This window comes from Phycodurus eques, chromosome 1, assembly GCF_024500275.1.
Source record: "Phycodurus eques isolate BA_2022a chromosome 1, UOR_Pequ_1.1, whole genome shotgun sequence".
NCBI classification, from domain to species: domain Eukaryota; kingdom Metazoa; phylum Chordata; class Actinopteri; order Syngnathiformes; family Syngnathidae; genus Phycodurus; species Phycodurus eques.
This window is the reverse complement of record NC_084525.1, coordinates 24,479,673-24,495,229: the sequence shown is the minus strand read 5'-3', so window position 1 is coordinate 24,495,229 and position 15,557 is coordinate 24,479,673. Positions and strand designations below refer to the sequence as shown.

Below are 15,557 nucleotides of genomic sequence, written 5' to 3'. Positions count from 1 at the left end.
GGAAGTACACTATATTTCCAAAAGTATTTGCTCACCTGCCTTGACTCAGATATGAAAGTGACATCCCATTCTTAATCCATAGGCTTTGATATGACATCGGTCCACCCTCTGCAATTATATCATCTTTAACTCTTCTGAAAAGGCTTCCCACTAGAGTTGAAGTGGTTATCATGTAGCTACAAAGGATCGACCAACATCATATTAAACCATATGGATTTAGAATGGGATATCACTTAAAATCTATGTGATCAAATGTGAGTCAAGGCAGGTGAATGAATATTTTTGAAAATATAGTGTATATTAAAGTAACTGAGAGACAAGCTTTGTATGTCGGGGAGGAGCTACGTTTAGCATGGGTTGTTAGTGGAACCTACAGAGTCTTTGTCACATGTGCATGGAAATTTTTCCTAAGTTAAAACTTCGGTGAGCAATTTTTTTTATAAATGTAATGTTGTGAAATGACTTTGAGATGATAGCCATGTGTTTTGGGATCATAGTTTGTGGTATATTTATGGTTTAAAATATTAACATAAGCAATGATAAACATTTTTAGGCATTTTCTGGTCTCTATATCCTGCCAATAACAGGGAATTACTGTATTTCTTGCCATGGTGAAATTGGATCATTTTAAGTGCAGATCTGTCTCGTATAGTGAGTCAAGCCAAGTCAATTTTAAATATACATGTATAAAGCCAATTCAGAACAGAAGTTATCTCAAGGCACTTTACACATTGAGCAGGTCCAGAAACACACTAATCCTACATTAAAAAAGAAAAAACATTAAATCCCATATGAGCAAGCATTTGGCAACAGAGCCAAGGAAAAAAAACTCCCTCTGGGGAAGAAAGTTCAAACGGAAACTTCAACCCCAGGCTCTGTTGGGCGACCGTCTGTCTCGGCTGGTTGGGTTTAGATGGAGAGACAGAGTAGAAGGACAGAGAGGCGAGAGAACAATGGGCACAACAACAGCTGTTAACTACTAATAGTTAGGGTTGTCCTTACCTGATATTTGATCCTGGATCACGGTGCGATATCAGCACAAAAAACAGAAATGGACCTAAAAAATGTCTGTTATAAGCGCTCAGATACAAGCAGTCTATTCCATACTCCGCTACAGCTCTTCTATCCAGCAGCGCCCATATCCGGATCGATTCCATGCAGAGTCCACGTTATCGCAATAACAGCGTGTCCTAAAGCTGCAGCTATATTGGCTGGGTGACAGTTGCGGATATTTTGACCAAAACTCTTCGCCTACCACACCAAAAATAGTTAATATGCACAACAAAATACCATATGAACGCCAGCACTTGCTGGAATTATGATCATCCAGTGACTTTGTATTTTAAACGTCTTATGTGAGGTAAAATAAAAAAATTAGTAAAGTGTAAATCTCATGCTGAAAGTCATCAAGAAAAAATATTCAAAACATTTTTGTAATTTACCCAGTACTTTTGGACTTTGTCCCATAGCAAACCTCTTGGCAACGAAGATTAAAAAAATTAGCACTCTTTGGTAATCTTCGACAGTGACGTCACTTTCTGGAGCCACACCACGCTGGTTATTGTGGAGAAAGCTATTCATTTTCTCCTTTTCTAGTATGTTATTCCTCTGCGTTTCTTAGATGCCACGTTGCTGTCTCGCGATGCATTGTTCCCATTTGGCAAAGTAGTTGTTCTAGTGGCCCAAGGACATGGTTAGAGCGTCGAAGCGGACTGCTTTTGCAAAGGCAAAGCGGGTGAATTTTTTGCCAGTCTCGACAAGCGTGCTGTGTTACAAGCACTTCGAGGAAAACTCTTGTCAATCAAATGGCTCATGACTATGGGGAGGGATTTATCTCAAAATTATTTACGCAAATATAGCCGCGATTTGCACTTTTTTCAGATCCACAAATATATCCGTGATTTACATGTTTTTTTTTTCAAATCCACAAAATGGCGGTGATTTACACGTGTTTTTCAGATCCGCAAATATATCCGTGGTTGTGGCCATCCCATATTTGGAAGTGGTGACGCAACAGCCTCGAAAGAAGTCGGGAGGATTTCCCTGCTGACTGGATCGCAGCAGGGCAATATGTATTTGTCATTGTTGGAAAAGAAAGCCCTAACTTTGGTTATTTTAAGGAAAAGGAGGTGACGCAGCAGCAAAAAAAAAAAAAAAAAAAAAAAAGGGAATGGGAATATCCCTTACTAATTTCATGGCAGCAACTCTGAGTTCAAACTTGTTCGTGAGCTTTCGAGTTCCAGGAAGAGTACTTCGAGGCATATTTCAGGCTGAGCAGGGAGCTTTGAAAGGGAGTTTGAAAGCCTTCCGCAGACATGTCTCGATATATTATTTTTCTCTTGGCCCAAAGTTCAGAATAGTGGGATACTGCAATTATTATGCTTTCCTCCATTTCCCCCTTGCCGTTTCCAGTACAAGTCAGCCAAAATAGCACTCAGAAATGACTCCGCCAGCCCCGCTCCCATTGGAGGAGCTTTTTGACATCACCACGTCAATGGTCCCGTATAGAAAATGTTTCTATTCGATGATGCGGCGCTGAGCGTCAGACGTCCCCTGCTTTGACACAACACTCAGCGTCCGTCAAAACGCGCTGATGCCCCCTCAGCACACACACAATGAATGGGAAAGTCGAGGGCATCAGACGCCTTGCCAAGTGCAGTGTGAAAAGAGCCTTAAGTCAACAGAGGAGCAAGCGGAGGCGATGTGACTGGAGGGGAAAGCACTGCTTTTGAGGTGGGCTAACAGCTAAGCTAAAGAGCAAAGCCCCTTTTGCATTATGCTGTACATGACTGCAGTTCTCAAAATCGGACTATGTATTTTTAAATTACTGCTGCATCAGTAACTACATTTTTAGATTTTTTAAATTTATTAATTACCTTTTTAAATGTATATTCCAAATGCTGTGGTGAGCCAAATGCAACAAAATTTCATTCCATAAACACTTGTGGATACCTGACGGACAATAAAGTCTATCTAAGTCTAAAGTATAATTTCTATTTATTATTAATTCATTCATTCATATTCCGTTCCGCTTATCCTCACTAGGGTTGCGGGCGTGCTGGAGCCTATCCCAGCAATCTTCGGGCGTTGTATTTATTAGATTTGCTGAAATTATTTTTCAGGGTCTTCATTTTTTTATTTTTTTATTTAGTCTATTCAATAGTAGAATATGCTTACTGTATGTTTAAGGTACACATAGTGGTTATTTAACACTTTAAAATATATACATTCTGCTTTTATCGTATTTAATGACGTTATTTTTCCGGATTTTCCTTGTTTTTATTTAGCTGTAGTGTATTCTTATGTTTAAGGTGAAATTTTATGTAACCCATTGGTTTATAACAATAAATGGGTCAAATCAACCTTGGGTACAAAGGTTTGGAAGAAAGCAAATAATACAGAAGCTTACTAGCTAGCAAGCTTTTCCTCTAGATGGTGAGTCGGTTATCATTTTACACTAGTGCCCCCATGCTTGTTTCCTTGCAGTCGCGATGATTAGTGCTTAATGAGACGGAATCCACCACCACGTCACCTTAAGGAAGTTCTAGTCCAGCACAGCAGTCATGCTGTGCGCGCACACACGCACGCACGCACACACACACACACACACACACTGAAGCACAAAGAAGCAGTGAAAGATCAGCACATTAACTAATTAGCCTGCTGGGCTGAGGGGGACACCAGAGAGGAGCGGTCGACAGATGGACCTGTGTGTGTGTTTCTTGAAGTGCTCTTCAATTTCATTTGACCATCCATCACCCTGCAATCTTGTTATTTTTGTTTGAATGTACCTCCGCTGAGTCACGTACTCCACCTACACAACAAGTTTGCAGATGTAAAAGAGGCGTTCAGGGTTAACAGCAGGGCTCGGCGATATTGCATTCATATAAAAACATCTATAAAAAAAATTATTTTGTAAAAATCCAATTTCGGATTTTAATATTTTTTCCCCCTTTGCTTGTAGAGAAAGGAAATACCATTAGCAAGTCACAATTACATTATTCAAATGTTTTGTTTTTTCCCTTTTCTGGACACCAAATGAATATTTTTTTTCTGAGCATTACCTTTCACCAACTTCCACAGAAATACAGTGGTGCCTTGAGATACGTGTTTAATTTGTTTCATTGACCATGCTTGTATCTCAAACACACGTTTCTCTAATTATCTTTTTACATTGACATGAATGGAAATGCTATTCAGGACATAATTAAATATAATTAAATACACTTGAACAGCCTTCTGGTGTGCCTGCCTTGGCCACCTGGGGGCAGACAGACAGACAACTATAATGTTCATTTAGGCATTATGATGTATGCCACTTGAGTTCTATGCAGTCCTGCCTGGATGCAGCAGCCAGTCATATTGTAGCGTGGCGTGTCCTGCCTAGAACGCACGTGGGAGTCATAAAACACTTCATTGAGTCGTCTCAACTCTTCTCTCAGCTCCATTTTTTTGAATAGTTGTTCACTATTTACCAAATTGCTCCTTATTGCTGGAAGAGGAGATCTTGTATCTCAATGGGATAATTCTTGGATAAATAAAGGATAAATAAAAACTGTAACGTGTGTTGAGTTGAGTTTCCTGCGATCGCAAGTCACAGCAACAAATCGGCTCTAACGAAAGCTCGATACACTCATAAGTCGGGTCACTCGTATCTCAAGGCACCACTGTAATGGATATGGCAAAAAAATATTTTCGCTAGGTCTCGGACTCGCCCTGTAAAACCTCATTCGCTTTTCATATTGACAGTAACGAACGACTAGTGAATCACAATCGAATCGATACTCCTTGTACTATTCTGAAATAACAATCCAACAAATGAAAAATCCAATTTGAATATTTGAAGACTGTCTATTGAACCAGTAAGAGTAGACGCTGGCATGTTTTGGCTGATGTGTTTTGGCTGGCGTGTATTAGTTGTTGCGTCTCTGTACAGAAAAGCTTTTCTTTTTAGTTTAAAATGGCTTACTTTAACTTCACCGTACCTTGCCCTACGGTAGAATTCTGTCTCTTTTTTATGCTCATCAGTGCTGCCTTCCCAGCTAGCCTGCTGGATACTTAGCCTGCTGGCAACCTAACTACTGTCATCAACTTTCACGCTGTGTTTGACAAACATTCTCCAATTCCATCTTCGCGGTCGTCCCCTCCAGCGATGGCTTTTTCGGCTTCTGTTGTGGCACATCCATGTAATGCCTGGATCAGACTACAAGAGAAATTTGGTCTTTGACGATTGCACTGTGTCAGACTACTGCCATAAAATCCTGCCGTATCTCGGGCAGACAGTGGCAACACTACACGACATCTTGTCCGATACCACCGGATACCGTCTTTTAGGATCATTGGGCTTTATCTTGTCAAATCAAACACTGTTAGAGAGGCGGAAACAGAAAACGTTTGACCGGTCAACGCGACCGGATACATTCGTTACCATGGCGACGACAACAACAATGCGCCGCACTAATGTATTGTGTCGGGGGAAAAAAAGAATAAAATGAGGAAAAAACATGTGGTTGTCATCACCGGTGCTTGGGAGAGGACATTCATTCAAGGTTTGCTTTAGGTATGTTCACGACCTTTTAATACAATATGGCTTGCAAGCAGGCAACAAAACATTATGCAGCCTAGCAAGCTAGTGGTAGCACTAATGGTTGTACGTAAACATGCCGGCGTTCTGTCGAATCATCCTCTAAAGCTTCGGTAAACATTGGTTCGTGCGTGTGAGTAAATGTTGACAACGGCAAGCACGGGAGGCGAGGCGCCGGTCACAATACGCAATCCTATTGGGTAATGTCAAGGTGTGCTGTCAGAGAGTTGTCGTTGATATGTCACACTACACGGAAGATATCCCAAAAAACCAACATGCTAGACTTTACATTTTGGCATTGTAGGGCTAACGTAGGGCCAAATCATTCATCCTGTATTATGTCACACTACAAGAGGTTTTGTCATTCCCGACAAAATATGTTTGGCCCGATCTAGATAATCGGCTGCGATAGCTCATCGGGCCAATATTGGGGCTAAAATCCTGTAGTCTGATCTAGGCATTATCCATGCAGCTCATCGGAGCGAGGCTAATGGAAGCCTTATGCGGGAGCTTTTTTCTCTCAGAATTGCAGCTCTTGGCAGAATAAACTAAGCAGTGTGTTATTCTTTGACTCGTGATTTGAATCCGAAAAATCTGAACTGGAGTTAATTTTTTTCATCGCACTCGAATGTACCACCGGGTCACCACTGATTTGTTCGTAGCCCTACTTTTCAGAATGTGTAAATACTGAAAGTGTTTCTCTTTGTCGAAACATGTCAACACGATCCTTAATAATTTCACATTTTAAATGTTGAACAATTCTGTGATTGGCTGGCAACCAGTTCAGGTTGTACTTCGCCTCTCGTCCAAAGTTAACTGGGATAGGCTACAGCACACGTGCTACCCTAGTGAGGATAAGCCATTCAGAGAATGGATGGATGGATGTTGAACAATTTAACATGAAATGAGGCATCAACTACCTGAATGGAAGAGCAACATCACACCCCTTACAGCTCTCTTTGGAGGCATCATTTCCAACATGTGGATCAATGACTGCTTTTCCATAACATATAAATGGGCACCATGTCTTTGGCCATGTTCAGCGCCAATGACTCACTGACTCCTTTCTTGCCATATGCAAAACAATGTGAGAGCAGAATTAATAACAAAATAATCCAAAAACAGTGTTATGAAGACAACTGTGACCAGTCTCGCATAAATTCACCCGTGACATTAATAAGAACAAGTGCTATAGAAAATGGATAGATTTAGTTAGCACACCAGTTTCAAAGGTTCTGATTAATTTCCTGGTGTGCAAATGACGATTTTAGGATTATATTCTTCTCTGTAGAGGTCTCAAATGTTATCGGAACCCGCTTGGGCCACTCGCCCACTTTGGGAGTCACAGCCCTGAGATCTCCGATTACCACTAAGGCACCACTATTAACTTTACTTTCCACTTCTTCTTCCCTCCTTCAGTCCCAACTACAAAGGTTTTCCTGGCTCAAATTGAAGCAGAGGCGCTACTGTTCTTATCATTCACACACATGCGTATTCCACTTCCCCCCGCTGGCTCAGACAAACACTGTATTTACATGGATTCTATTGTATTTAAGCATTTACTTTTTCTTCAATCATATCCATCCATTTTGTATAGGGCATAACCTAATTCGGGTCATATTAGGGATTAGGGTGAACTGGAGCCTATCCCAGTTGACTTTGGGCCAGGAGTGGGCGGAGTACACCCTGGACTGGTCGTGGGTCAGTGGCAGAGCACATACAGACAAACAACGGACTCATAGTCAGTAGGAGTGCGACAGTACAGGTAACCCACGGTACTGTCCATACCTTGGTTTTCGGACCATGGTTTGATACATTTTTTGTACGTTTTTTTTTGCATGAAGAGAGCAATTATTTTCTCCTCAAATTCATGTCTTTACTTTGCTTGTAAGCAAAAACCTTTGTAGTGTACTAAATAATATAACTTATTTCAAGTTCACCATTATTTAAACAATAAACAAAACTCTTTTAAATGGTAAACAGCCTTTTATTCCTTGACTAATTGTATACTCTTGACAATACAATAGTATAAAATATGTACAACAAATTAAAACATACAAAAATGTAAACACTACTTGTGTAACAGTCTGATTAAGCCTTGGTCGATTGGTCATGCTTGCACCCGACTCTGCAGGAGCAATCGGCCCACACTTAATCCAACTTACACTTGGTTTAGGAATGAAAACGTTGCTAAAATGTGAACTGAAGCATAATGTGGTTCAAGCATTTTCATTAAGCGGCCAAACCACACATCTTTGACCACAGAGAGAGTCTACAAATCTGTAACAATAAATGTTCCTACTGCAAGGGTTATATTCTTGTGTTTTACTTAAGTGGCAGCATTCTCAATATGTTTCTGATAAATACTGATGAACAAAGATACAGATGAACAAAAACACATTATATGGAGTTAATAAATGATCATTTTCAGACCAATAAGGAGAAGTTGAATCATTTCTCTTGGCACACCTCATGATCTCTCATGGCATCAATCCCTGCTCTAAACTAAACGACGTCTAATGGTGGCTATCTTCTTTGTTTTGCAGTCATGACCTGCTGACACTGTTCATCCACCTGTGGACAACTCCTCCTTCCTTTCCCGTCTCGTCCGTCTCCCGCCATGTTTCCCTCTCCCATCCCCGTCCTCTCGCTCCTCCTGCTCTCCTGGCCCCTCCTCCTCCTCTGTGCTCCGGCAGAACGGCCTACCCCCCTGGTGGCAGCAGGTGACCGAGCGGCGTACCGGGTGTTTGACACCTCCCTCACCCACCTGACCGTCCACAAGAGGACAGGCGAGGTTTTCGTCGGAGCCGTCAACCGAGTTCTCAAGCTGTCTGCCAATCTGACCGAGATGAGGAGTCACATGACTGGACCGGTGGAGGACAACGCCAAGTGTTACCCCCCACCCAGTGTCAGGGCCTGCGCTCACCGGTCTGTCTCACCCCAATTGCCAAAACTGTCTGTCTGTCTGTCTGTCTGATTACCTGTGTGCGCCCTCAGCCTGGACTCGTTGGACAATGTGAACAAGCTCCTGTTGGTGGACTACACTGGCAACAGGCTGGTGGCGTGCGGCTCCATCTGGCAGGGCGTCTGCCAGTTTCTCCGACTGGAGGACCTCTTCAAACTGGGGGAGCCTCACCACCGCAAAGAGCACTACTTGTCTGGTGCCAGAGAGGCTGATGGGATGGCAGGTAGGCGGGGCTTCTCACACTTCCTTCGCACCAGCTGGTGTCAAAACGGCAACCGGGTTTTGAAGCCAGATCAGCGACGAGTGTCATGGCTGACTCAAAGGACGTGACAAAACAAGGGAGCTGACACACAGAAGTGAAGCTATTTTATTTAAATAGAGTTAGGTTTGACCAAGCTGCATGAAATTATTATGATATAAGGAGTCGGGGCAGCACGGTGGACAAGTGGTTAGCACATCTCCCTTAAAGTTCTGAGTTGGGCTGCAACTAGCGATTATTTTAATAATCGATTAATTGAGATGTATCGGATCAAAAACATTATTCCCATCCCTTTATTCAAAAACAGGACATTATGTCAAATTGGCAGTGCAGAAAAGTGCCCAAACAAGTGGGTGCATGAACATCCCACAGCTCTTAAAGTAATAAATTAGGAATAAAAAAAACACTAAATGTTGATGTCAAATAGCTTTACAGGAGGCCATGGACCAATACACAAAATCATACAAATGCTATAAAATATCTGCAGAATATATATATTTTTACATTAACGTGCACAAAAACAGATCAGGTTAACCTGCTCAAAACCAATCCTACCAGACTTAAAGTATCCATCCATCCATCCATTTTCTACGGCTTATCTGAGGTCGGGTCGCGGGGGCAGTAGCTTTAGCAGGGACGCCCAGACACCCAGCCACTTCATCCAGCTCTTCTGGGGGGATCCTGAGGCGTTCCCAGGCCAGCTGAAAGAGGTAGTCTCTCCAGCGTGTCCTGGGTCATCCCCGGGGTCTCCTCCCGGTGGGGCGTGCCCGGAACACCTCACCAGGGGGGAGTCCGGGAGGCATCCGAATCAGATGCCCCAGCTACCTCATCTGCCGCCTCTCGATGTGGAGGAGCAGCGGCTCTACTCTGAGATTTTCCCGGATGACCGAGCTTCTGACCCTATCTCTAAGGGAGAGCCCGGACACCCTGCGGAGGAAACTCATTTTGGCCGCTTGTATCAGGGATCTTGTTCTTTCGGTCACGACCCCCAGCTCGTGACCATAGGTGAGGGTAGGAACGTAGATCGACCGGAAAATTGAGAGCTTCGCCCTTTGGCTTAGCTCCTTCTTTACCACAACAGACCGATACAAAGTCCGCATCACTGCGGACGCTTCCCCGATCCGTCTGTCTATCTCCCGTTCCATTCTTCCCTCACTTGTGAACAAGATACTTGAACTCCTCCACTTGGGGCAGGATCTCATCCCCGACCTGGAGAGGGCACGCCACCCTTTTCCGACTGAGGACCATGGGCTCAGATTTGGAGGTGCTGATTCTCATCCCAGCCCCTTCACACTCGCTTGCAAACTGCTCCAATGAGAGTTGGAGATCACGGCTTGATGAAGCCAACAGAAGCACATCATCTGCATAAAGCAGAGATGCAATACTAAGGCCACCAAACCGGACCCCCTCTACGCCTCGGCTGGGCCTTGAAATTCTGTCCATAAAAGTTAGGAACAGAATCGGTGACAAAGGGCAGCCTTGGCGGAGTCCAACCCTCAGTCCGACGAGTCTGACTTACTGCCGGATATGCGGACCAAACTCTGACTCCGGTCGTACAGGGACCGAGCAGCCCATATCAGGGGGTTAGGTACCCCATACTCCCGAAGCACCCCCCACAGGACCCCCCGAGGGACACGGTCAAACGCCTTCTCCAAGTCCACAAAATACATGTAGACTGGTTGGGCAAACTCCCATGCACCCTCGAAGACCCTGCTGAGGGTGTAGAGCTGGTCTACTGTTCCACGGCCAGGACGAAAACCACACTGCTCCTCCTGAATCTGAGATTCGGCTTCCCGACGGACCCTCCTCTCCAGCACCCCTGAATAGGACCTTACCAGGGAGGCTGAGACGTGTGATCCCCCTGTAGTTGGTCCCCCTTCTTAAAAAGGGGGACCACCACCCCAGTCTGCCAATCCAGAGGCACTGTCCCCGATGTCCACGCGATGTCGCAGAGGCGTGTCAACCAGGACAGCCCCAAAACATCCAGAGCCTATAGGAACTCTGGACAATTGTTGACGAACTCTGATGTTGGGGGTTTGAATTCAGACACTGACCTTCCTGTGTGGAGTTTTCATGTCCTTTCACATTACAAAAACATGCATGTTAGGTTCATTGAAGACATTCATGAACATAAATTGTCCTTGGGTGGGAATGTGAGTATGAATGTCTGTTTGTCTATATTCGCCCAGCAATTGGTTGGCGGCTAGTCCAGGGTGTAAAACAAAGCAAAATAAAAGCAAATACAAATACTTTGTACATGCATACATACGTGGACAACAAACTACCATATGATATAGTTACATATATACGCAATACATAACATTGCCTGTACAGAATCACTCTCTTACTGTCTGTTGTCTGCGTGAGTGAAGAGACGGCCAATTGACCACAATTAACCACAGAGTACAGTTCACAGTGGTCAGTTAAGATAGGCGTATGTGTTGGTCAGCTGGTGTTACCGTGGTAACCACAAACCTCTCCAGGTGTGGTTGTCGGCGAGGATGACTGGACCAATGACCCGAAGAGAAAGAAAACGACGAAGGGTGGCAGCCGGCTCTTCATCGGCGCCGCCATCGATGGAAAGTCTGAGTACTTCCCCACGCTGTCCAGCAGGAAGCTGGTGGCTGACGAGGAGAGCGTCAACATGTTCTCGCTGGTCTACCAGGACGAGTTTGTGTCGTCGCAGATCAAGATCCCGTCGGACACGCTGTCCCTCTACCCTGCCTTTGACATCTACTATGTCTACGGCTTCTCCAGCTGCACTTATGTCTACTTCCTGACGCTGCAGCTGGATACACAGCTGACGCAGATGGATGCCGGCGGAGAGAAGTTCTTCAGCTCCAAGATTGTCAGAATGTGCTCCAACGACACGGAGTTCTACTCGTACGTGGAATTCCCTCTAGGATGCACTAAGGACGGCGTGGAGTACCGACTGGTCCAGTCTGCCTACAAACAAAAACCGGGACGACACTTGGCTCAGGCGCTCGGCCTGTCGGAAGACGACGATGTCCTGTTTGTCATTTTCTCCCAGGTGACTTATTTCTGCGACTCTCAAAGTGTTATACGTGATCTCCCTCTAGTGGGACTCAGTGTGTCGTACGTGGTGAAGTTCTTAGCACTAAATGCTTGATACCATCACATCTCAAACGGCATCTTACATCCGAACAAACAACACCTAAGAACAAACCAATATTTTTTTTCATTTCGTTGTATTTAACTTTAAAGTACAAAAATTTGCATTTGAAGTGGGATTTTGCAGTTTTAAAACCGCTAGCAAGATTTGAATGTAGCCTCACTTCACTAATCCCCGCCCTCGAGTTACTAATGAAAGCCGTGCCCCTCACTGACGTGCACGAGCGCAATTCTCAAACATGGCCTTTCATAATGGCATGCGATTAAGAACGTGTGTACTTTTGCTAGTCACAAAGTGTGCTGTACAGCTTCAACAAAATAGCACCTAGCAATTCTAAGCAAGCATTAGCGCTGTAAACTTGCCAATGTTAGCCACAGCTGCTATGTTGTGCATTACTTATTCGTGATAGTGGTACTATAACACTCAATCCTATGGGTTTGAAGTTTTATTTTTTTGAGTATAAGATGAATTAAAAATCAAAAAGAGGTGATAAACTTACCTGTCGAGAAGAAATGTTAATTTCGCGCCACTTTTAAATCCTCAGCTTCCTGAGATCCTTTGCACTGCTTCTATTTGCTAGTCTTATGCCAAGTTGTTAGCAAACAAAGGATGGGCATTTTTCTGGAGTTTTTTCTGGAGTTGTGTCTTCCGCCATAGTTTCAGCAAAGCTCCTGAAGCCCAAGTTAACAGATCAGCATAAGGCTGAGGTGGTGTGCCCACTACGACAATGCCGTGCTATGAGTGTGCCTGTGAATGCGCAGCAAATGATTGACACTTTGTTGGTCACACCTTTTGTCTCAGATTGGTGATTCATCCTCGGGCGCAGTGGTTTCTTAAAAATCTAATTGGAGATACAAGATGAGGCCAGAAATTGATGATTTTTTTTTTCACAGATCATTTTACTAATATACTACTGTTAGGTTTATACTGACAGTTTCAACAAATATGACAAAACGTAACTGAAATAAAACAACTGAAAACCCCCCTTTAATCTGCAAAAAATGTTTTTTTTAAAACATTCATTTTGGTACAATTGTTATTTAAATTTTATGTGCAATACATTTTAAATGAATCATTTCAGTACAGTTTTTAATTTTCCTATATTTAAGTGCAGTGTTAATGTAATGTTAACTGTGCATAATGTTATAGTGGCTTACAGTAATAGTTGATATTATGTCTCTGTCTTGTTTTTGATGAACACTTAGCCCAACTTTGCTCCTGAATTTTAATGTTGGTAATGATAGTGGTACTTGGAGTCCTAAGTATTTTTTTAAGTGGATCTGTGTGTACGAAGTTTAAGAACCATTGACTCACTTGATTTTCTCGCACGTGTGTGTGTGTTGTTCAGGGTCAGAAAAACCGCTCAAACCCCCCCAGAGAGACGCTCCTGTGTCTGTTCACGCTGCACGACATCAACCTGGCCATGAGAGAGAGGATACGCTCCTGCTACCGCGGGGAGGGCCGCCTCTCGTTGCCATGGTTACTTAACAAGGAGCTGCCCTGCATCCATACAGTGAGTTACATCCCATTTCAGGAAGCTACACCCCCTCACTCTTTGTATGTGTGTGTTACAGATGTGCACTTTTTTAAAGGAGACCTGAAGCATATTTTTTCACAATTTAAGATTACAGATCTCCTTATAAAATCTTGCTGACATTCTTGGGTGAAAATCAACTAGCAACCAATCTAGCCACTTTTTGTGGGGTCATTGGAGACTTGTGCATACCCCATTCCCCCAACCCCCTAAAGTGAGTGTGCCTATACATATTAAATTTAACTTGTGGAGGCAGCACTTTATCACCACTAGGGTTGGGCATCGTTTGAATTTGAGCAATTCCGGTCCCATTCGAACATCCTTTCGGGTCCCCTGACGTCCAGCTATGCTCTCCCCAGCCCGTTGCTTGTGTCCAACTGCAGCGGCAAACAAAAGTGTTAACTATGTTAAAATAAATGACCAGTGGCCTCAGTGCAACACGTGGATTAAGATTATATTGTGCTAAGGAGGGCGGCTCGGTGGACGACTGGTTAGAGCGTCTGCCTCACAGTTCTGAGGACCGGGGTTCAATCCCCGGCCGCGCCTGTGTGGAGTTTGCATGTTCTCCCCTTGCCTACGTGGGTTTTCTCCGGGCACTCCGGTTTACTCCCACATCCCAAAAACATGTATGGTAGGTTAATTGACAACTCTAAATTGCCCGTAGGTGTGAATGTGAGTCCGTATGGTTGTTTGTTTGTATGTGCCCTGCGATTGGCTGGCAACCAGTTCAGAGTGTACCCCGCCTCCTGCCAGATGATAGCTGGGATGGGCTCCAGCACGCCCGCGACCTTAGTGAGGAGATGCGGCTCAGGAAATGGATGGATGGATGGATGAAATTTAATCGTGATTTCAATTTTGGCTCCCTACTATCACGAAAACATTGTAATTGAAGAAAAATGATTAATGTGCCAAATGCCGCAGTGTGTGTTTGCAACGTTCCTGCATTGTCAAAGCACCCTGCAGTCACCTGCGTTGCCTGCAGCAAGCGTGTGTAGGGATGGGAACGGGGCCGGTCATACGCGAGGGCAAGAAACGCAAACAAACGCCATGCCCCTTCAAATTCATGCAATCGCACATGCTTCCTCAAGTCTCCTCCAGTTCGTGCAGTGTGCCGCCTGTCCGGTCTACAGTCTGCAGTGAGACTGTAGATTTGGCCACAAAGTCATTTATTGTTTAAGAAAATATGTTAATCTTTATAATTACATAAGTGCATGAAACATGTAAGCATTTGTATAATGTTATTTCTTTAGGAGTTTAATTTACGTGATTTGTGGAGACCGTTATGTGACGTTCATTGCAAAACTACTGACGTTGGGCGATCGTTAAGTAAGTCTGCCACCAGAAGTGGTGCAATTTTAAGTTTCAAAATAAGAGCGAAAACCTGAAGTGTTCTGTTTGAGGCTTGAATATTGCTGGTTTAACATCGTTTTGATGGAATAGAATAGAGTAGAATAGAATAAAGTATAACATTGTAGAATAGAATACAATGCCTTTTATTGTCACTATACAAGAATTTGCTTTGTGGAGTGTACTTATTGATGCTATGTTATGTCCACTTGCCTATTTGTACTCTGAGAAAACCACTCCCACACAACACACAAGTAAAGATATGCACGAACAGACAGGAATTGTATTCAAGGAAAAAAACTAATGTAAAGGAGGAAAAGTCACACATTACTGCTGCCTCACAGTTCTGAGGACCAGCGTTCAAATCCGTGTGTGGCGTTTGCATGTTCTCCCCGTGCTTGCGTGGGTTTTCTCTGGGTACTCCGGTTTCCTCCCATATCCCCAAAACATGCATGGTAGGTTGATTGAAGACTCTAAATTGCCCCTCGGTGTGAATGTGAGTGTGAATGGTTGTTTGTTTATATGTGCCCTGTGATCGGTTGGCAACCAGTTCAGGGTGTACCCTGCCTCTCACCCTGAGTTAGCTGGGATAGGTTCCAGCATGCCCGCGACCCGAGTGAGGATAAGCTGTGTGGAAAATGAATGAATGAATGAATGAAATGTATTATTAATGTGTGCAAATCGTGTGTTGCAAATGTTTTGCTTGTCAAATTTGGCGGGAACAAGTTTTGCTCT

At 43.8% G+C, this 15,557-nt stretch overlaps 1 protein-coding gene across 3 annotated transcripts in view; it reads left to right on the top strand.

The window, feature by feature from the left end:
• plxna3 (plexin A3) overlaps positions 1–15,557 on the top strand; it is an 86,609-nt gene that overhangs the window by 8,189 nt on the left and 62,863 nt on the right. For all 3 annotated transcript variants that reach the window (XM_061684436.1, XM_061684420.1, XM_061684428.1), the window contains exons 2-5: positions 8,131–8,512; positions 8,582–8,772; positions 11,292–11,839; positions 13,290–13,454. In XM_061684436.1, the coding sequence (XP_061540420.1) occupies positions 8,205–8,512; positions 8,582–8,772; positions 11,292–11,839; positions 13,290–13,454 (1,212 nt within the window). In that variant the 5' untranslated portion in view covers positions 8,131–8,204. The remainder of the gene's footprint in view (positions 1–8,130; positions 8,513–8,581; positions 8,773–11,291; positions 11,840–13,289; positions 13,455–15,557) is intronic.